Below are 22,125 nucleotides of genomic sequence, written 5' to 3' on the forward strand. Positions count from 1 at the left end.
TGGCTTTTAGGTTGGTTAGGAGGTTACCAGGTTGAAGGACACGTCGCTCGGGTTTGAGGTGTGCTGTGCCATGGTGTGGTATGTACTGTGGTGCGGTGCGGTGCGGTATGTGGGGGGATATGCACCTGCAATAACAAGCTGAGGACAAGCGACGACGAGATGGCGTCGACATCCTTGACATGCTTGTGGGACGCCATGACAATTGCACGATGAATCCCGACCTCTGACTCCTGCCTCTAGCACTGCCTCCGAGTCTGAATCTGACTCTGAATCTACCGCCACTGCTGTCTGTGTGCATATTTCTTAATTAAAACGCTGCCGTTTTGGTCTCAATTAAACGGCTGGGGCCCCAAACACAGTAACGCACTTTACGGACTGCACTTTCCCTAGTAACTGTTGACAGCAGCTAATGGGAGTGGAAATGTGAAAGTTCTCCCTACCTACGCCCCCACCTACCCTCCTACCTGCGCCCCTACCTATCCTTCTGCAAGAGCACCAGACAGGAGGCGCATCAAAAATTCAACTGTCTGTCAATTATGAGAGCAAAAAGAAAATACACACTTGATGCTGTCTACCCATACTGGGAAAACAAAGGAAAATACTCGCACATATAGCATACACACTGATTGCTATACACATACATACATAGAATGTATATATGTATCTATGGGAAAACTTATTGAATGAAACTCGCCAAAACAGGACTTGGACTTTGAGTGAAAGAGATACGCACCCACGCATTCGACTCTCTCTCACTCTCGGAAAGGTCTCATTCTCTCTCCTCGGTGGTGCTCTCTCCTGGAATTGAGCGGAAAAAGAAACGGGAATAAACATGCGCATCCCCGAATATCCTTGAAAAGGGAAACTGGATGCGAAACGAATCTCAATTCCAGATTTTAATTCATTATATGGCCAAATAATTCAACTCAAATTGGGGCTCAAGGGAGGCCCAGAGTGGGGCGGCCCAGAGTGGGGCTCTCACCTGCCACGCCACAATGGCCCCCAAACCTCGCCACACGTTCCACGTTGTTAATGTCACCATGGAGACAGGATTGGGGCCCAGGATCCAGGACTCTGGACTGGGGACTCGTGAACAGCGCCCTAGCCTGGGACTATGCAAATATCTCGACGCACAACAAAGTAAAATTCGCTGTGGGCCTCCTCCACGCAGCCAGCCAGGCGAAATTTGCATGTTTTTCTTTCTGTCTGTTTTTTCGACAGACACGCTTTGGGCGGGGGGTGGTGGATGGTGGTGGTTGCTGTGGGTGTTGGTGTGCTTCGTGCTGGGGGAAACTAGAGACAACCCAAGTCAGTCAATTGGGCTGCCACAGTCCCACAGTCTGTGTCCCCTGCCATCCATACTCGTACACATCTCCGCTATACATTCACTTTCATTTTGGCTGCCGGTTTCGACGCTCGCAGTGGCTCCTGCCATTGCCATTGCATACATTAGGGCGCCCCTTCGTTGAGCCTTCGGGCTGCTGCTCTGCCTGTTTGTAATTCGCTTTGCAGTCGCCATGGGCACAATTATTTTTTACCTTTTATAGGGCATCCCGCTTAGGTCCCGCCAAAACGGCCCAACTCTTCTCTTGTCCACCTTCTTTCTTTTTTTTAAACGCTCCCCCGCTCCGCCGATCCACAGCTTTTAGTGCACGGGAGTGCGGATAAGAGTATTGGGGGATTGGAGGGCATTGAAGTGTCTGGCAAACAGCCGCAGAAAACACTTTTAATTTCTGGCCCCCCTCTTCAAGGAGCGAAACTCGTCGTAGAACTACGCCATCAGGGGATGTATTTACTAAGAGATACTTTGGACTGTGCGCCTGGGAAGCGCTGGATATGGAGAGGGTACCATTTCAGGGATCATTCTCGTCATTATTAATCGGTTTTCGTGGTTTTGTTTAACCTTTTCGAACGTGTCCTGGTTGAGAGCTGTGTGGGAACAGAAAACTATGGTATTTTCTTGCATATTATCAAACAAAAATGAATTCTAATCAAACATTTCCCACCACTTAACAAATATACCTCTCGTTAAATGTATTCATAAGTCTTAAACACTCGTTTTACAATCAATACCCGCCTTTTATCGTATGTTCGTAATGATTTATAGATTGAAATTTTATAGAAAACTTTGTACCCGCTCGAGGAGGGATATAAACGATTGGCCGTAAAAACAAAATTATCGTTAATTGGAGGGCTATTAATTGGGGTTTGCCCATAAAAAAGGAATGTTCGCAAAGAAATACAACATCAGAATATTTAAGAAAATGTTTTAAAAATGATCAAAAATAGTCATAACTATTCAATTTTATACTGGAAAGCATTGTCAGACATTGTCTTGTAAATTTAAGAGGTTCAGAGGCTTTTCCCATTACCATAATCATTTCGGATTTGTGCGGGTTTTAATCAAAGATTGAACTAAAACAAGATCTAACGCATCTGATTGCAAAGGCCTTTAAAAGGTAATTTCGATGTAAAATGTCCTCGGAATGGAATACGAAATCGTAAACCGAAATTTACTTTCGAGCAATGGACAAAGGGAAGGACAGGTAAGACGAATGGGGGTGTAAGGGCGGAAAGGTGGAGTCTGTCTTCTTCTCCACCTTCCTCCCCTCTCTTGCCACTTGTTTCGTTTTTATGACATTTTTAAGTAAGTCGCGCAGCTTGCAGGATACTCTCCCCCTGTCGTTTCCTTTCCGTACCTCCACACCTAATCCCCCACCCTTGATTATTTTTTTATTCTTTCTTGCTTTTTGTTTTCAGCATCTTCTTTCTTTTTGTTTTTGTAATTGAATGCGTTAAATTACAGCAAATTTATGCTTATCCAGTTTTTGTTTCTTCTCTGTTCTTTGCTCTCCCCCCCTCTCCTCCTATCGTTGTCTGGGGCCCACGAGTGCTGTTTACGGTTATTTAGGCGCAGGCACTAAGTTCTCTCTCACACTCTCTCTTGAGTGTGTCTGAGTGTGTGTTTTTTTACGAGTCTAAGGGGGTGGGTGGGTGTGAGGGAGGCACTGGGATTGGCCGTATAAAAAATACTTATTTGCAAACTTTTGTGGCGGCATCGCTGAGTCATTCAAGGATGACAATGAGGCGGAACTGGGAGCTGGAGACGAAGGCGAAGACGAAGACGAAGACAGGGGCCGGCACTGGCTGGAGGATGCCTACAGGTGCCCCCAAGGGCAGGCGCGGATTTTTAGCAGCTCGGGGATTAGACACCTCCCCCAACGCAAGCAGGGCGGATGGGACGCTCTCCGGGCGTACACGCACGAACGGATACACACGCTCCCATCGCTAGCTCTGGGTGGGTGCAATGCTGGGACAAGGTTATCCCTTGTCGGTGGCGCCACGGAAGTGCAGAGCGCGCAACTAGAACTTGTTTTCCTTGCACTGCAACTTGCTCCACTTTCGTCCTGCTCCAACTGCGCCACAACCTTGAAACTTCCTCCTGCGTGCACCAAGCGGGGAGAACCGAACAGAACGGAACGCAACGGCGAACGGGGAACGGGGAACGAAACGAAGCCGGAAGCTCTAACCGGAGCCAAAGCCAATGTGAGAGTCACAGTCGCAGTCGGTGGCAGAGGCAGAGGCAGAGGCAGGGTCTGGTGTGGGTTATCCGCTTTACCTGCCACACAAAGAGAGTGCCCGTACGAGAGCGAAGTACGAGGACGAGTATGAAGTTTAAAAGTTGGGCTTAGGCCAGAAACCAGGAGGAAGTTTACCACATTGCGTGGGGCAGTTCTCTTCCAGGATATTAGCAGGGATATTAACAAATATATTATGGCCAAGCCAGGCTCCTCTTTCTTTGGCCTGCGGCAAAATGAATGTATGTAAATTAAAGCCGAAAGAGGGAGATAGAGCAGAGGCTTCCTCGTGGCTTTGCCGCGCAAATCCAATAGGAATTTATGTCATTTAAATGTACGAAAATGCGTAAAACGGCTTGCCTTAAAACAAAATATATGACCCGGCCATATATAAGCACACAGAGGACAGCAGGTTGGCGGATGGGGTCCCAACGCAATGGCAACGCTTGACACTGTCAAGGTGCTGCAGTCAGGACAGGACCCGAAATGCCGCACAATTTATGCGTTTGCCAACTGCCAAACAGCAAAGGAGCTCCACAAAAGACTCCACAGCGACTGCAGGATACCCACTAATCAGATGTATTTTTAGGTTAGCCAGCAAGAAAGGCACAATCTTACGTTCAGTAAGAAATACATTCCAAGGAATACAATACACAATATGCCCATTTTCCGTAACGATTGATAGGTACGCCACGCTCAACATTGAATGCTGAATTATTGTATTCTGGCTGTGTCCCTCCGCTCCGCTCCCCTCTGCTCTGCCCGTACTCCTCCAAGCTGCTGATTTTCCAATCAGTGCACACTTTGATATCGCTGCGATGAGGCAGCTTATTGAAAATATTTGTCTTTTGCCGCCAAGCGAAACCCAATCCGAGGACCGATGCGATTGCTGTGTCTTCATTAGTCTCTGTCGGAGAATCAGAAGCGGAAAACAAAGGGAGGAGAGAGGGTACACATGGGATACAGAGCAGGGGAGTACAGAGTACAGAGCACGGAGCACAGGTCAGTACAAAGTCAAAGATTTCCTCGTCAACTCCCTTAGCGATGCTTAAATAATAACTTTTCAGCGACAAGAAGACAATGGGCTCAGGACAAGGACCAGGACAAGGACCAGGACCAGGCCCAGGCCGGGACCTGTCACACGGGCCACGAAGAACCAAAGAGGAGAGGAGAGAAGGGCAGCAGGACAGACATTTTCCATGCGTTTCCACTGGGCAACATCTCACAGAGAAAAAGGCAGAAAGGAAGCAATTAGGATTAATTGATTGGTTCGACGATAAGAATTAAGCTTTTATTGTTTCCCCAGAAACTCCACTATATAATAAGTAGTGTGTTTTAACAGAGAGGCTGTTTACATTGGGCGGATAATGAAAAACTCAAGGATGTGGAAGGCCAATTTAAGCCGTAAGCTCATTTTCGAGGCTGTACTTGCTTAGCTTTTTCAAGTGTTTAAGAATTCAAAGGCTCAAGTACATTAACTATTTCCCTTTTACAAACAGACTACCAAAGAAACAAGGAATTCTTACATTTTTAGGACATTAGATCGATTTAGAGGAGATATTTGAAAGGAAATAAAGAATATGTAACTCTCTGTTATATATATAAATATTTTAATATTGTTTATCAAGATCAGCTATCAGGAATTTCCCCAACACTCAGGCAGAATTTCATAGAATTTCCTAAGATGCATGGGAGAACACTCGCTCTCCGATAAACACAAGAACAATTGCACCCTAGGCGAAGAGCTGAAAGATACTCAATAAAAATCCGCATTCAAGCATTCTAATTGAACGACCCTATTACTTGCGGATATTACAGTATTCCTTACTGTACGAGTATCCAACATTTTCCATGTGCATCCCCTCAGAGTGGAAACACTTGGAAGCAAGAACAAGCGAGAGAATTGACTCGAACAGAGCCGCGCGCCGTGCCGTGCCTCGCCGTGCCGCAGCTTGTTATTTTTGTCAACAGTAGGGCACATGAGACTTCATTTTGCCAAAGCTACGGCCCGGGATGAAATAAAAAATAAAGAAAAGAGAAAACTTTTCAACTCTCGATGCAACTTAAAAAAAAAGGACAGATATACACCATATAAAGTGGGAAGGAAGTGGAGGAAACGCATGTGTTTTGTTCTCTCTCTTTCTCGAGGAGTGGAGGCGGTGGAGGCGGTGGAGTCCCCCCTGGGGAGCAGATGGCGGATTTGAAGTGCGGCCTCCTGGGGCTCCTCCGTCGTCCTCCGTATGACAATTGTGTTTTTTCTACTTGAATATTTGTCTTATTGCTCTACGCTTCTTTGTCGTCCCCCCTCCCTCCCTCCCTCCTTCTGTCTGTCTGTCTGGGTCTATTCACCATCTTTGTTTTTGCAACTTTTTTCCGCCCGCTTTTCCTGGCAATTGCCGAGCAGCTCAGCGAGCAGTGAAAACTAAAAATATGGCCAAGTTTGGCTCTGGGCGATCTCCATGTGAATTTATGGTCCGCTTCGCGTGGGAATTTCCCGACTGTACCCACACCCCTCTACGGCACATATATACATAGATATATACACATATCTGAAGAATAGAGTGTGGGAATGTGTGTGCTTTTTGGCTTTGACTTTTTTACATTTTCTGTGGCAGCCAACGCCGCCTGGTTAAAGCGCCGTAAAAATGCTCGCAAGGAAATTGAAAAATCGGATGCGGAATTGAATAATGCTAGAGAGGGTCGCAGGGCCGTGGAGTGTCACCTTGCAAGGAAAGATTTATGCGTAGAGGAAGGGAGGAATTGGAAAAGATTTCGCATTTGAAATTGATAGTGGGACATGAGTGCGGGGATTTGTTTGCTGCTCTCAGCGGGGGAAAGCGGAAAACCCCAAGCACTTGTTAACGCAAATGTTAGTCTGTGGCATCTAACCTCCAGATTCTCGTTCCACTCTTCAGTTGGTGGAAGATGTACTGGAGAGATTCAGGCTGAAGATGGTGAAAAGTGCAACAATTTTCCCACCCATTGAACGCCACTTTTCTCAGAGTTTCTCCCGGCAATTTAATCAGCAAAGCGAAAGTTCTTTGGACTGTCGGATAAAAGACAAACAAAGGTGTCGGAGAGGGTGTCCTTAGAGATGCAAGGAGTGGCACACTCACCTTTAATTATCGCCAGAAAGATCAACAGGACAAACAGCGACAGAGACGACGGCAGCGAGGAGTCCATGTCCTTGGTTTGCTTGTTTCGCTTGCCTCCTGGGTTGAATAGCTGCCTGACCTCCGACTGCCTTCTGCTGCTGCTGTTCCTGCTGTTGCTGTTGCTCCTCCTCCTCTGGGACAAGCAATCCTTGCCTCGTCACCTTGGTTAAATAGTTGGCCAGGGTTTCTCCTCCGTCACCTCCTTTCAGGCAGTCGGCGTTCGCTGTGTCCGCGATGATTAGCACAAAAGCGGGAGCGGTAGCGGGAGCAGAAGCTTGAGACAAAGAGCTGGAGCTTGGACCGGAGACGAGACGCACCAACGGCGGAGGGTCAGAGTTCAGAGCGAGTGTCAACAATGGCCTCCGGTGAAGGCGGTCCGTGGCCTTTCCCTGCTCTCGGAGCCTGCTGCAGCGCTCATGAAACGTGACCCACTATTTGCCCGCTCTCCTGCCGTATAAATCTCTCAATTCGCTGGGATACTCTCCTCTCCGGTGCTTTGATTATTATTTTATTCTCCTATTTTTGAGCAAATATTTGGCACGCGTGTTCCGTTTGCTCGACTCGGATTCTGCTGCGGTTGCGGCTGCTGCGGCTTCCTCTTCCTTTTCGGGGTCTGGGGTCTGGACTCTGAGGTCTCGGGTCTTCGGTCTCCTGGTCTTTTCGGGGCAGAAACGTTGCAGATTTAATTTCCGGTTTGCCTGGTCACAGATCTTTTTGTGAATATTTCTCTCCCTCTGTTTGCTGCCGCTTCTATTTGACTAATTCTCTTTCGTTTGCATTTGCTTTTGCTTTTCTTCCTTTCCCCTTAGCGTATTTGCTTTTTCTTTAATTTACATAATTTGCACTTGTTTTTTTTTTTTCTCTTTGTTTTATGGTATTTTATTTATTTGTTGTTTGTTTTTGGAGCTTGAGAAACCTTAGGTAGCAGTTGTTGTTGTTCTTTCTTGTTGATAATGATCCTTTCCTTTTTATATCCTTCTTGAGTTCAGTTTAGTATCGTTGTTTCGTTCAGTTTTTTAATTTTTAGCTGTGAATGGTAGAAAATAGTGGATTATAATACTTTAAAAATATACATATAATATTTGTAATAGAGAATGGAATATATAGAAGTCGATATCGTCGAAAAAATCACCTAAAATTCTTCTTTAGAAATTTCTTCTTCAATCTCCAATGTCAATCCGCAGTGAAAAAATGACATATGCTTTTATTCAAGGATATATGTACTTGAGTCTCCTACCAAATGTTGTCTAAAATATCCACTAAATTTAACCAAAGTTCTGCTTGAATTTGTACTAGAGAACCCACAGATATCCTTCGCGAAATCTTACCGAAAAGCATTTCCATTTTTTCAAATCGGTTTACCTTTCCCATACCCTGCCTCCATTATACTTTCTTCAAAAAGACTAAAAGCTTTTCAGTAACTCTCGAAATTACTCTGATTTGCATTCCCCTCTTTATTCATTAACTCTCCGTGTTTGAGGTTTTCGCGGATATACAGTATCTTAGTCCTGTCCCTTTGATGGCAAATCCTTTCGGCCACAACTTAGCGGACTGCTTAAAAGGAACCGCAAAGAAGAGTCCCACAAAATACATGAAAAACCGGAGAACTAAGGCCAGAAAGAACCACAAAAAAGCAGATAACAGAGCAACAGCAAAAACTTGGAGGAGCAGACTTAATGTTTAATTAAAAAATATATTCTGTTAACCCCATTAAGTGGTGCTGTTTTTTGTTGTTGTTGTTGTGGTGGTTGTTTTTGTTATTCTTTAACCCAATTTCTGCGTGCGGGGCCGATGCTTTGTCACCTCGGAGGCTCCACCTCTAGATCCATTGTCCCCCCCCCCCCCCCCACAGCGGGCCCCTAACACACTGGTAGCAGAGCATCCATTGATTAGTTTTTGTTTTCGGTCAACAAACTTGAGTAAATTAAAACAATGAATTTGCGTAAAAACGCGAGGCGCACAAAACACAACAGCCACGCAAAACAAAAAACAAGGGGACAACAAAAAAGAGAGGCATCTGCGAGGGTCGAAGCTATTGATACCCTGGCATATCCATTTGAAACGGACAAAAGGACATGCGTGGCAAAAATGTAGTCAAAAGCATAACACCCTCTGCTCTCCGCCCCTGAAGGGCATGCAAAAATGCGAGGCAGAAGCAGAAAAAATAACAAAAGCAAGCGAAGCGCAAATTAAAACAGTGGCTACGGCTGGGGCCAGAGAGGGTATGTTCTGGAGGAGGTGCTGGCTCTGGAGAGGCAGAGAAATGCAGTAATTGAAATACATGCGGCGGCGGCGGCATGGCTGCGTGTGGCGTGTGGCAAGAGCGCCAGCGATGCTGCCAAGCAACAAAACAGCAGTGATGCCAGCAGGAATGCCCAGAATTATCGAGTACTTCGACGCTGGGAGTACCCGCTACTCTCAGATATAAAAAAGCTACAGCCAATACCACAGCTTACTCTTCCATATTCTGGGGTTTAAAGACAACAGGATGTCGTGGAATACTAGTTCTTGAGAGACCATTTCTACAGTCTATAGGGAGCCCATTCCACCTGATTTTGTGACGTACACAACACACCCTCAAATCCTACAGAGTACTCGGTAGAAGTATCGCAGCATGGCTTTGCGGCGCCGGGCATCACTGCCACAGAAAGCCACAATAATTTACACGTGCTCGATGCCCACAAAGGGAGACAGAGCGAAAGAGACAGAGGCACTCAGAGTAGGCAGTCAGAGGAAGGCAGCGACAGAGAACGGCACAGAGCATAGACCCCATCATCTGAGGGATAAACTACTTCTAGGCGAGGGGGGCTGGAAAGAGCATTAATTATGATGGAAAATTAAAATATTCAACTTATTTGGAGTGGAGCCGAGTGGAGCCACAGAGGGAGAAAGAAAGAGAGAGCTACTTTCAAACACTGCCCCCAAGGGAAGTGCCTACCACCAGCACTCTTTCTCACTCTCACTCTCACTCTCTCTCTCTGTTTCTCTAGAAGTATCTTTTGGCTGCGTCAGCTGTTTGTGTAATTAGAGGTTTTATGAGTTATGTTCCCTCTGTGCGTGGGTGTGTGTGCTGGTGCGTGTGCGTGTGCGTGTGTATCTGGAAGTGGCCAAAGGCAAAAGCAAACGCTAGGGTTCTCCATTCTTCTTGGGAGGGTGGAGAACTCTTGGCCCTTGTCGCGGTTAATTAATTTCAAGTTTAGTTTCAGCTCGTTCCAATTTGCTGGCTACATGTTTGTGTGTGTGTATGTGTGTCCTTGTGTGTGTGCGAGTGGCACAAAGCTGGCAGGTAAAAAGTTTCAAAGTCAATTTAATGCTTCGCCAATGATGAGAGGCAACCTCAGTGGCAGGCGGTAGATCTGGCAGTGGCTGAAGCTGAGGCTGAGGCTCCAGCAGCGCCAATCTCCCACATACACAATGAGCCTTGAAATTGGAAAGAGTAAGGGTACCAGCCAAGCAGCAGTCGCCCCCTGCTCTTCCATTCCCCTCCTGTGGACGGGTTAAACTTGCAACCGCTTAGGCGCGACAAAAAACGCGCTAAAAGTTGCCTCTGGTTCGGGACTCGTTCTGAGGCTCCCCTGTGGCTGGGGCCTAGCTGTGCTGGTTGCATTTTTAACATGCTGCACGGCCTCAAATTACCTGCCACGGAAGCCACATACACACACACCACTCCCGTGTGGTAAGTGGCCCACAGTATCCGCTTTGGGGTTTTAACTTTTTGCGGTCGTCTGTTCATAATTGAACCCTCCAGCGGCACACACATCCACGGGAGTAATCCATGGAGATGGCTTTAGCTGCCTCCAAATTATGCTTTGGGGAGGAGGGGGCTACTTATCGGGGATTTCGAGCTGAATTAGAGCAGATCCTAACAATGGGCCCAGATTCCCTGGCCCCCCGATGGTTCCCTGCCCCGGCTCCCTGCTAATCAGGTGGTTCAGTGCGCTTCGAGAGCCAATCAAAGTAAAACTGCATGTAAAATGAGGCTTCAATTCAGAGTTTTAGAGTGTTTTCGATATGGCAGGCAGACAGACACGGACACAGACACAGAAGAGGTGGCCTGACTCTCCCTCTGGCCTTCCATTCACTCATGCATTCATTCATTCAAGCAACTGCCGATAAACATACACAGAATTCAATGCACTCTTGCAATCACACACACTCCCCCAGCACTCGTGCACACACACTCAAACACCCCCGATGCACAAATATTGCCCATCGATGAACGGCGAGCGGTTCAAAAGTCATTTCGGCAAAATACTGCTGCATACTTTTGTGCGGCAGCAAGCAGGCTTTCGAGTGCGGTTATTGGTGCCCCTTTTTGAGGCAGGCAGCAGCAGCAGCACCGATGCAGGGGAGCTTTGGGAGTTACGCGGGTGGGTGGTGGTTTTGGCGTGGTGGAGATGAGGGAGTCAAGGCTTTTGTTAGCACAAAGCCAAAACAACAAGTGCTATGTAATTACAACAACAGCACAAACGACAAGGGAAATGCAGAAAAGTGCAGCAAGAGAGGAGGGAAAAGCCGGGAGAGAGGAAGGAGAATCAGAAACGGAGACCGAGACAGAGACAGAGAGTGAGGCTTATTTGTTGCGCGGCTGATGGTCGAAGGAGATGGACCCGTGCCAAAAGGGAACACAAATCACGAGAGAAATCCCTGGGTTTCAGGACTCAAAGACTCACCATGAAATGATGATTCAGAAAGAGCCCAGCAAGCCCACTAAAATATATTAAGATTAATGATATTTGTCGCTATTCCAGGGCCTAAACTGCAGCCACGTGACCGCACAAGTTGTCACGCACACATCTCCAGTCACGGCTGCGGGGAGACGCCTGCCTGTTGCCCATCCGCCACATCCACACCAACTGGGTCAGACATCGCATCGATAATGATGAGGATGGCGTTACTGATGGCAATGCTGATGGTGGTGTGCATGTGGATGTGGATTCAGATGAGGATGACAATGATGATGACGAGTGGGAGAGAATGGAGATGCGGATGCGGATGCAGATGTATCTGTATGATGATGATGACGATGATGATGATGAGCTGCTGACATTAGAACCAATTTAACAGCCATTGGCGCAGTGTAATTAAAATTGCGACCAAAAAATATTCAACTATAATCTATTGCAGGAAAACATATAGAAGGGTAAAAGATACCCAGAGAGAGGGGGACAGAGAGAGAGAGAGAGAGAGAGAGAAGTTAATTTGATGGCGGAAAGCGGGAAATGGCACAGTAAACAAAGACAAAGAGAATGGCCACCAGCCGAGAGGCACCCACCAGGACACATCAGGACACACCAGGACACCCGCACACAGATGCAGAAACAGAGAAATTAAATTGGAAATGTTGTAGTACGTGCAGCAGACAGCAGACTAAAAGGAAACACAGCAAAGGCATCCTGCAAAAAAGGAGAATGGCTGAGAATGCATGTGTGTGTGTATGTGTGCAAGTGCAACAACAAGTGGCCGCCAGGACACGGCAAACGGATGCTGTTGCTGTTGCTGTTGCTGTGCATGCTACTGCTGCAGGATGCAGGACTCTGTGCCCATTATACGAATGGAGGCAGGCGGCCTCTTATAAGTTGAAAATTGTCTCAGATTTTCCCAGAAAGAATAATGGGGGAAAATGGGCAGGGGAAAGGCACGGAATAGCAACAAGCAACCAGCCACCAGCAAACGGAAGGAAGGCACGAGAATGCGAAAGTTTGATGCCCTCTAAAGGCACACAAAACCTACTGAAGAGGAAACTATTCAACAGAATGGAATTTAATAAACATTATTTCAGGGGAAACTACTTACTACCCCTAATCCGGGCATAAAATAACTTTCCAGATATATAGTTATAGCATATAACAGCTCCAACTCCATTAAAAAGTTATTCAACTCCGAGAAAGAGATACAGCGATCCCCATTCAGAGACTTGGCCATCTTTCAAAGGGACAGACAGCCAAGACAAAGACATGGCTGCACTGGCAGTGGCAGTGGCAGTGGGGGACTGCCAAGATGCCAGATGGAAGATGGAAGATGGGAGCTGGGAGATGTGTGGGGATCTCGGGGGAGGCCACAGCAGCAAAGGAAAGACCCAACATTATTTAGGTTTAATCAGCAAAGCAGATTTGCATACGACAGTTCGGTTGCAATGAAATAAACCAACTGGAATCCCAGCATCAGTATCCAGAGAGCACCCAGAGAGGACATCGAGTGGGTAGAGGGAGTGGGGATGGCAGGGGCAACTGATGGAAATGGAAAGCAGGAAATACATCAAACAAATGAGGTGGAGACTGCAGCGAGGGAATCGAGTGAAGGAAAAACTATTATAAACTGTTGACAACTGGGGAAATGAACTTTTCGGCCGAAATGGCAAACGTCCATCCTCCGAGCCCCGAGTCCAGAGCCCCGAGTCCCGAGCCCCGTACCACAGACTACGGACTCTCAATTCGCATTTTTTGGCAATCAAATTCCGTTCCAAAAGTCCACCACAAAAACTGCCAAAGATCGTGGGAATTCCGTTCCGAAAGAAACTTCAGCAACTTCCTCAAAAATGCCAAAAAATTAAAGAACAGAACCACCAGCAAAACAGAAACCCAAAGACTTCCCCCATCGAAAAAGTTGGGCCGAATTTTTTGTTAATTGATGCTGTGCTGGCAAATTTCAATTCGTATTCGTAATTTCCCTTCCACTATAGTTTCGGGTGTTCTGTTGCCACTTTATGGTGTGCTCCCCGTGCTCCCAGTGCTCCCAGTCCGAGTGCCAGAGAATTAAAATCAAATTAAGCAACTTTCAACTTTCGAAAGCGCACTGCGACAGCCCCATCCGGGGGTGACAGCCAGGGTTTAAAAAACTACAAAATGCATCGTGTTTCGCATCCGCTGGACACTGAAAATTGCTCCCTAAAAAACGAATAGAAAGGGAGAGTGAGTGAAACAAAATTTTTCGGTCAGCAAAAAAACAGACGAAATTCGGGGAGGAATTCCAAAAACGTCTTTATGCGGGAGGAGGGGTCGGAGGGACAAGGCCGGCCGACGAAAATTGCTTTCGGTGATTTTTATTGGATTTTCGTGTGTAATATGAAATTCATAACACAGCCAACAACAACGAATGGCCGACAAGAAGAAGGGGCTTGGGGTTTGGGGACACGGGATACGGGATACGGGATAGGGCTACGATTGCGTTGGCGTTGGCGACGATTTGCAGTTTTTCATGGAGCAGCCTTTATGCCATTTTGAATTTTCCTACGCCTTTTTCCACCCCGCTCCGGAGAGCGCTGAGCTAGACACTATTTGATTGCTGGTTGCCGGACGCGTCGCTCTGACAAGTTGCATGTCCAATGCCCTAAAAAAAGTGGAGTTGTGGCATAACGACATGCCATTACTCCATGTTACGACATGTTACAGTACTTTAAGCGGAAATGGGGGCAAAGAAAACGACACTTTTCCGTGTATGTCAAATCTGGGCTTTTAAGGGCTAAAAGTTTCATTAACATTCCAGATTTAAAAGCACTTTAAGTGGGTTTATTTTTAATTCAAATTATTTCCGTCCTTCTCGGGGAGCACTCTTTTCTCTATTTATTTCCTTTTCATTGGACTTACTTTCCATTTATCTTGTGCCCCCCTCATCGTCACTTTTTTACCTTCTTTATTTCTGTTTTCATTTTACTTTTTTGTGCTCTTTTGCTTGCTTGATATCCTGTCGTCCTTCCTCCGACTCTCACCTACTTAACTACGTTCTGGCATTTCTCTCTCTCAGTTTCCATTCATTTGTGTGCTCCCTAAACCTCTGCCTTTGTTTTCTTTCCCTTCCGTTTCCTGACCTGCAGGGCTCTTGTCCAGCAAAAGCTAGGGTATTCCCGATTCGTTATGGCCATGTCGGAGTCATAAATCCTTCTACATTCTCCCTTCATTTTGTTTTGCTGCCTACATATCCTGCGCTGATTCGACTCGTGTTTGACTTGACTAGACACAAAATTGTGTGGAAATTTAATTTCAGCGTTTGCTAATTCGCTCCATTTATGGTGTATTTCGTTTCGTTTCGTGTTGTTTCTTTTTCGTTTCGTTCTATTCTAGTCTGTTCTATTCCCTTCGCTACCTTCACTTACTTCAAAAATCGTTGTAGAGTCCGCTAATTTGTCCTTTATTTCGTTATGTTTCCTTGTTTCTTCCTGTCTGTTCCCATTTCTATCATTCCCTCTCGAACAGTCCGTACCGTTCCGTTTCGTTTCAACTTATTTCCACAAATTATCTTTTTCACTTACCCAGCAATTTTGTTGTAGAGTTGAAGCTGAGGTTGCTGCTGTCGTGGATGCTGTATCTTGTGGTTCGCTTTGCTTGTAGCTGTTGGTCTTCTGGTGGAATTTGTTGTATATTTAGTTGTAGACTTTCCCAGTCGGCGTTGTGCCTCTGATGACAGCAGCTGGAAACAGTCGGCGACCTTTTCGTTTTGAAGATGGAACAAACACAACAAAAATGTTGATGAATGTTCCATAATTAATGGACAAATTTAATTGCTCTTTTTTATTTGTTTTGGTTTGTTTTGTTTTGTTTTGCTTGTTTGTGTGGCTCCTCTTTTGCCTCCTCTGTGTTTCTGTTTAGGTATTTTTTATTTTTTTATTTTATATTTGTTTTAATTAGAAATTGATTTTAATTCAGTTGCTGGTGTTTTTGGCTTTTAGCTGCGTGCATATAATTTTTAGTTTTCTTTTTTGTCGTTTTCTGATGGATTGATGGCAGTGGCAATTGATGATGGAATTGCTGGATTGATTGCTTGCTGGACTTGGATTGCTGATCGAATGATGGATTGATTTTGAGCCGGCATTTTTCGTTTTGGGCTTCTTCTCATTGGGCATTCAGCAGCAAAGATAGAGATACGGATGCAGGTGCAGGTGCAGATGCAGACACATGGATGCGAGAGAAGAGATGCAGATGCAGATACAGATACAGATACAGATACAGATACTGATACAAATACAGATGGTTTGGGTTTCTGTTTAGCATAATTACTTTAAACTTTAAGCTTTTCTCTCCTCTTTTTTTTGTATGTATGTATTTAATTAATTCTTTAATAATTATGAACACATTGTTGTTGCTGGTGGTTTCCTCTTCGTTCGTTATTTATTTGCTTTTTTTAATCATTTTTTCTGTGTGGTTTTTGTTTAAATATTTGCATATTGCATTTATACAATGAAAGCAAAAAACATTTATTTAAATTTAATTTTATCTGTATGGCGGATGGGAGGAAAAGAGAGAGACAGGAAGAGAGAAAGAGAGAGAGTGAAAGTGTGAATATTTATATAGTTAAATGTTTACTCGAATATTAAGTGAGAAGCGAGTGGGGAATAGGCTGTCGTTTCATCGATGTATCTCTGATGAAGAGACTCAATCAATCTGTCAGTGGAGTTTCCAGTTGTCCTTTGATTGATTTCCCAGCCACCCATCTAGTGTCCGCCGTCAAAACAAAGGACTGTCTACTGAGCCAGAATTGGCAATCACCAGCCGGAGCTTAAGCATTGTTCGTCAGATACATTTGTATCTCTTCCACAGCCTGTTGCACTGCCACCACACAAAAGGTAATTGGATAGGGGAGGGAATCCCAGTCTAAGAGAGGGATATTCCAGAAACGATGGAGCCAACTTCGGCCACAGATATATCCATTTCCCATTCTCGAACTTCGAACCTCGAATTGCCTCCGCCCTGAAAACTGTCGCAGACCATAAAAATTCAATTCTGAAAGCGAAACACTGAAGCAATAAGAAATAACAATTGCCTCAGTCACGCCCGGTCCTTTTCCAGTCCAAGTCCGAGTCCAATCGTGTCCATGCCACACCATCCTGTAGGAGTCCCATTCCCAACGCCCATCACGTGCCACAATTTACGGTCAAAGTTTCGAGGGCCGCAGCCAGCGCAAAACTGTTACGAATGCCAACTAAACATTAGTTTAATGTGGCTCCCCCTTTTCTCTTCCGTGGAACGTACCCCCTCCTCCCGTCTATTGATAAGTATATAAGTACTCCGTATTCGGAGGAGCAGCGGGCACAAAAGTTTGACAAAAGTCACTTAGAGCAGCCGCAGCAGCCATTTGGAATATCCGTTATGAGGACACAATCCAACAGAACACAGAAGAAAAAAGAAAAGAGTGAAGTAAAGTGAAGAAAACGAAACAGAAAGAACAACGAAAGAGTGGATCCAACATAAAGAAGGGGAAGTGGAGTACAGAGAGCCTGAGAGCCGAAGAGTCCAACCCCGAACGAAGCTACTCGAATGAAGAGTGTCCCTTAAGTGATTCCCGAAACTAAAAGTTTGGCTCTTTCTTTTTTTCCAAAACTATTCTCATAAATCAATCCGTTATCGATGGCTGGGAAATTGCCCAACCATGGAATCAAAAGGGATCAAACGAGCAAAGAATCACAGTAAAGTAAAGTAGAGTAAAGCAGTAAAGGAAATGTACAATAAAACAATAAAGAATAATTAAAAGATCCGGTTTTATTAGTCATTCTTCAGTGGTCAATGAAATACACACACCTCAGAAATCTGTATTCATTGGAGAGACTATAACGTTCCATAAACGTAATCCACCCAAATAATACCCTGGGGTACCCGGCCTTTCGGGGGGAAAATGATAAAAAGAGTTGAGCCACTGACCAAGAGACACCCGAAAATAAAGCAAAGAATGAAAAAGGAGAAAGGACGAGAGGACGAGAGGGGGAAAAAATCCCAGTCACTCAGCTACTGGGGATTTCTTTGTTGTAGTAGCTTCCGTTATAGTCGTTCGTTATACCCTTCAATTGTGGGTACGATGATTATCAGCAGATGCATTCGATCCATCTATCTGAGTGAAACCTTTTTTTTTGCGCTGTCCTTCCATGTGTTTCCTATCATTCGATAGCCAAATTAGATCCCAATCGGATCACGGGTCGGTCATAGGAGCAATAGATCTGCAAGGGTATCAGATGCTTCGGTATCCCAATTTAGACTTCCTTTCTTTTCATTCTTTTTTGTTCTTGTTGTTGTTGTTTTGCTCTGTGTTGTTGGTAGACAACGTTGTTATTTATGACAATTTCATTGTCTTGTCCACTTGCTGCCCTTTTTATTTCCGTCTTTGCCTTTTGCTTATTTACTACCACACATACAGATTAACAGACAGACAGACACATACACACACACACACACACTGGGGTGTGGGAGAGAGATGGAGAGCTCTCTGGGCTTTTGTGTAGCATACTTTTGTGCGCACGGCGTTATCAAACGTTTTCCGCGCTGTTACTCTTAGGATTCTGTGTGTGTGGTGTGTGTTTTTTTAAGCATCCACAGGATGTCTCCCCACCCCACTAACCAGTGACTAGGACATCTTTTTAAACAGCTCTATCTGTGTATGCCTCTCTCGCGCTGTATGCGTGTGCATGGGCATGTGTGTGTGTGTGTGTCTCTGCATGTCTGTTATCAGTGGCCCAGAACTCATCGCCCATTGATGGAAAGTTTGAGTGAATTTTCGGGCTACTCATTTTTCGACTCAATTGGGGGAGTGAGAGAAAGCGAGAGCGAGAGCAAGAGCAAGAGCAAGAGAGTCGAGTGCTTGGAAACAGACTCAGGGAAGTCGGGACTCTGTTTACACTTGGAAGCGCAGCAGGGGGCAAGGCGGCAAGGTGGCAAGTGGGAGGCAGGAGAGCCAATTGTTGCAAGCCCTGTATACTGCTTACTGCTGCTGCCCTTTGTTGTTCCCATATTAAAGAAGGAAAGCGGGAGAAAAGCTTGCTGAAAACTCTGTGCCACACACCCACACACTCATGCCAAGACCCAACACCCACAAATATTTATGTATAACCAATTTGGAGTGTTGCCGCTCGTTCTTTTTCTCCTTTTTTGTTGTGCTGAAAAATTGATGAAGGCAAAAGTGGCTTAGGAATTTATTTAATTAATCCCAGACTGCCAAAGAGAGAGTTAAAGCCACAACCTCTCTACTTCCCCCACTCCTCTAATCCGCTCCGCACTCTCTGAATGACAACAAAATTGTCTTTTAAGTGTTTTATGAGTGCGGCATGATCTCAAATGATTTTGCTCTGTCTCTGTTCCTCATCTGTTTTCTCTTCTTGTTGTTGTTGCTGCTGGCATGTGCTCCAATTCCCCCAACAAACACACACACACACACACACACACACTGATGTGTATCCAAGCACATATACAGACAGACAGACAGGCAGATAGACAGAGAGGCAGAAGTACAATGACGGGAGCACACCAACAAAAAGCAGAGAAATAAACTTGCAACTTGTTTGCGCGCCTCGTGCGTCTCTCCTTTTACTGATTAGAAATGCTTTTGATGTACGTCTGATGAAAATCCGTTAACCAAGCGAAACGAAATGAAACGAAACGAAGCGAGCTTTACCGTGCTGTGGCAGTAGCTAAGGGCATCCTGTGGCAGGGCATCGGTGGCAGGGCATCTGTGGCAGGGCACTGCGGCAAGTGCAGCCACCTTAATCAAACATAATGAGCAATTAAAAAAACTTTCCTTTCCTTTGTTTAACAAATGAAAGGGGGGGCCAAAAGAGAACGAAACCAAAGGATGGAGGCAGGAGGATATTGGATGGAGGAAACATTATAAAATAAAGATTAAAACAATTGAAACTTGGAGAAAGTACGTGAGTAAAAGCAAGCATAGGGGAAGAAGGAATGAACATTTTCTTCACCTCTACCATTTGGAAACTTAATATTTAATTTCAGAGAGAAACTCCATCCGGTTTTATCTTTTTGCCACATTTAATTGTAAGCAAACCCAAAAAAAGAACTCCCTCACATTTAATGGCCGAATTTTGTGGCTGGAATAAGATGCCCCCTGGAGGAAAACACTTCAACCATTTGAAAGTTTACACCTTCAGGGCGGTCTCGGTCTCTGTCTAATTTTTCGGCTCATAAACTATTCGCTGACCCCACACCTTTTGCAGAGTTTTATTAATTGCTCCTGCCACCACATTCTGCACATCCACATCCACATGCGCCTCCCATTCGCACAATCCGGCTCTTCCTGCTCCTGTTCCCACTCTAAAAACTGCATAAACTTGTAGTTTACGGTGGATAATATTCCATTTTATGCATAATAACTTTTTCTTTTAAGGATCATGGTCTCATGGCGGCAGGCTTACCTCACGCTCCTTTTCGTCCCCCCTTCACTCCCTGGTGGTGCATTCCCTCATGGGCTTCATATAGCATTCCTTTATTTCGTTTTTTTCTGTGAGACTTTGAGCGTGGCCTTCAACCCACCGCCTCCATGCCCCACCACAGCCGTCTATACAGTACTCGCCCCCGCCCCTCCCCTCCCCTCATAACCCTTTTCGGTTGTATGTTAAACAAAAAAGTTGTAAATCTTCCAACTTACGTTTAGTGCAACAAAGTCGCGTTTTCATATGACGAGAGCATAAAAGAGTAAGCAACAAAAAAGTTTACACACACACACACACGTCCCAGCACAGCACAGCAGAAAGAGACAGAGGCAGACTGAGTGGGAGGGAGGGAGGTTGGGAGACGGAGAGAGAGAGATAGGTAAAGGCCAAGTTTAGTGGGTGAGTGGTGGAGCGGGGGGGAAAAAGCGCCGAGCTCGACAGAAACTCATTGCTGGCGACGAAGATGTTGTTAAAATAAAATAGAAACGAAACGAAAGCGAAGGCAAACGTAAGACGAGCAATAAAAAGTGCGTAAGGAGGAAAAATAGAAAATGCCAAAGGAAAAAGGATAGTGGAGAGAGGAGAGAGGAGACAGGAGAGAGAACAAGAGAGAAGGTAAGGGCAGAGCAACGATGACGATGTCGAAATTAATACGAAAGAATCACATTAAAACTTTCACAAGGAAAGGAAAAGGCAGCCCGGCAGCAGCCAGTAGCCAGCAACCAGCAGGACAGGACAGGCAGGACTCCTGTGAAGCTCTCCTCTCGTTTCTGTCTGCCGACTGACGAAACGAAGCTTTTCGGTTGGGTTAAAGACGAAACATATTGTGCGTAGACGCACACAGGCCCAAAATGACGGCGCACAGATACACACACACACACACACACAGACAACGTGTTCATATTTAAGTGTTTTGGTGCAAGTCCTCGGAGCAGAAGAAGGAGCCACCAGAAGGCAGAAGGGTGGCCATGCGGAGGCCAGGTTGATGAGTACGACGAGGGTTGGGATTTGGGATTTGGTATTTTGGATTTGTATCCCCATACCATTGCCTCCTGCAGACAGATAGACACACACACACACACAGAAACAGAGACACGGCCACCCACACAGATGAAGAGAGAAAGTGGAGCAATTTCGACAACTCCATTTGTGTGTGTATGTGTGTGTATCTGTGTGTGAGAGCAATACCTTTCCCCACTTATACACACACACACACACGCACACAACTTTTCCTATTCTTTTTCTTTATTATGTCTACTCCTCAGACGCTCTGAATCGACAGGATGGGCATGGAGATGGGGATGGGTATGGGGGAAAAGGGAAATAGAAAGGACAGTAGATAAGGACAATAATATCGAAAAACACTCGAAATCAGAATCATCATAAAGAATCCTGAGGCAGGTCGAGAGCATCGGAACAATTGAGAGAGGCGCAGTAACAAGAGCTGCGACATCCTGGATAAAATAAGATATTTGTTCAACACAAAAGAGATCTAGAGGTGAGCTCCACGGATCAGGAAAGCCTCCTTCATTTCTAGTACATTGTGGAGGATATTTGAGGATCCAATTGGAAGGAATACGATATAGACATAAAAGTGGTTCCATTTTTGATGTTGATTTGGTTGCTTCAATGGGTAAATGAAGCTTAATTTGTATTTCATTCATCAATCGAGTAAAACGAATTATTTATGCGCCCATGCAATAACAATGCAACAACTAATTCCAATTCCAATGCCAACGATAATTTAAATAATAACTCCAAGCATTTGGAAATATTCATGAAGGAAAAACAATGTGTGGCACCTGCTTTGCTGTAAATCCCAAATATTTATGGATTTATCACCCAGCCATAAGCTAATCGACCTTTCAATAAAACAAACATGAATAGAAAACCATTTAAATGCAAACTATTGGCTCCATGTGGAAATCAATATCGGACTGTATTCTGTATAACTAATGTCCAAATAGGCCTAGTTTCCCCAACTGGATGACACACTGTATCCACAGGAACTCCTTCCTTAATTAAGCATTGCAAAAAACCTTCAATGATTCACTTTTTGAACTAATTTTATACTTCGTTTAACTCTATTCGATGACTGAACCTATTCGATACAAAATTTTAAGCCTCCCCCATCAGCACATCCGTCCAGTGAACGTTTTATTTCCGACCTTCAGTTTCAGATGCCTCTTAAAGTCTTAAAACACACGGCATCCATCGACATCAACATCGGCATCTGTCCGCTTAAGGC

General features: G+C 45.2%; 1 protein-coding gene across 10 annotated transcripts in view; it reads right to left on the minus strand.

Annotated features, from left to right (window-relative positions):
* LOC108163685 (acetylcholine receptor subunit alpha-type acr-16) overlaps window positions 1-22,125 on the minus strand; it is a 97,401-nt gene that overhangs the window by 72,528 nt on the left and 2,748 nt on the right. For 5 of the 10 annotated variants that reach the window (XM_033393079.1, XM_017299112.2, XM_017299113.2 and 2 more), the window contains exons 2-3: window positions 14,982-15,943; window positions 6,695-7,760 (exon numbers count right to left, since the gene is read on the minus strand). In XM_033393079.1, coding sequence (XP_033248970.1) covers window positions 6,695-6,761 — 67 coding nt within the window. In that variant the 5' untranslated portion in view covers window positions 6,762-7,760; window positions 14,982-15,943. The remainder of the gene's footprint in view (window positions 1-6,694; window positions 7,761-14,981; window positions 15,944-22,125) is intronic. The other 5 variants (XM_033393080.1, XM_033393085.1, XM_033393082.1 and 2 more) reach the window with 5 other exon arrangements.

The sequence above is a fragment of the Drosophila miranda genome, chromosome 4 (genome assembly GCF_003369915.1).
Source record: "Drosophila miranda strain MSH22 chromosome 4, D.miranda_PacBio2.1, whole genome shotgun sequence".
Classification (NCBI taxonomy): domain Eukaryota; kingdom Metazoa; phylum Arthropoda; class Insecta; order Diptera; family Drosophilidae; genus Drosophila; species Drosophila miranda.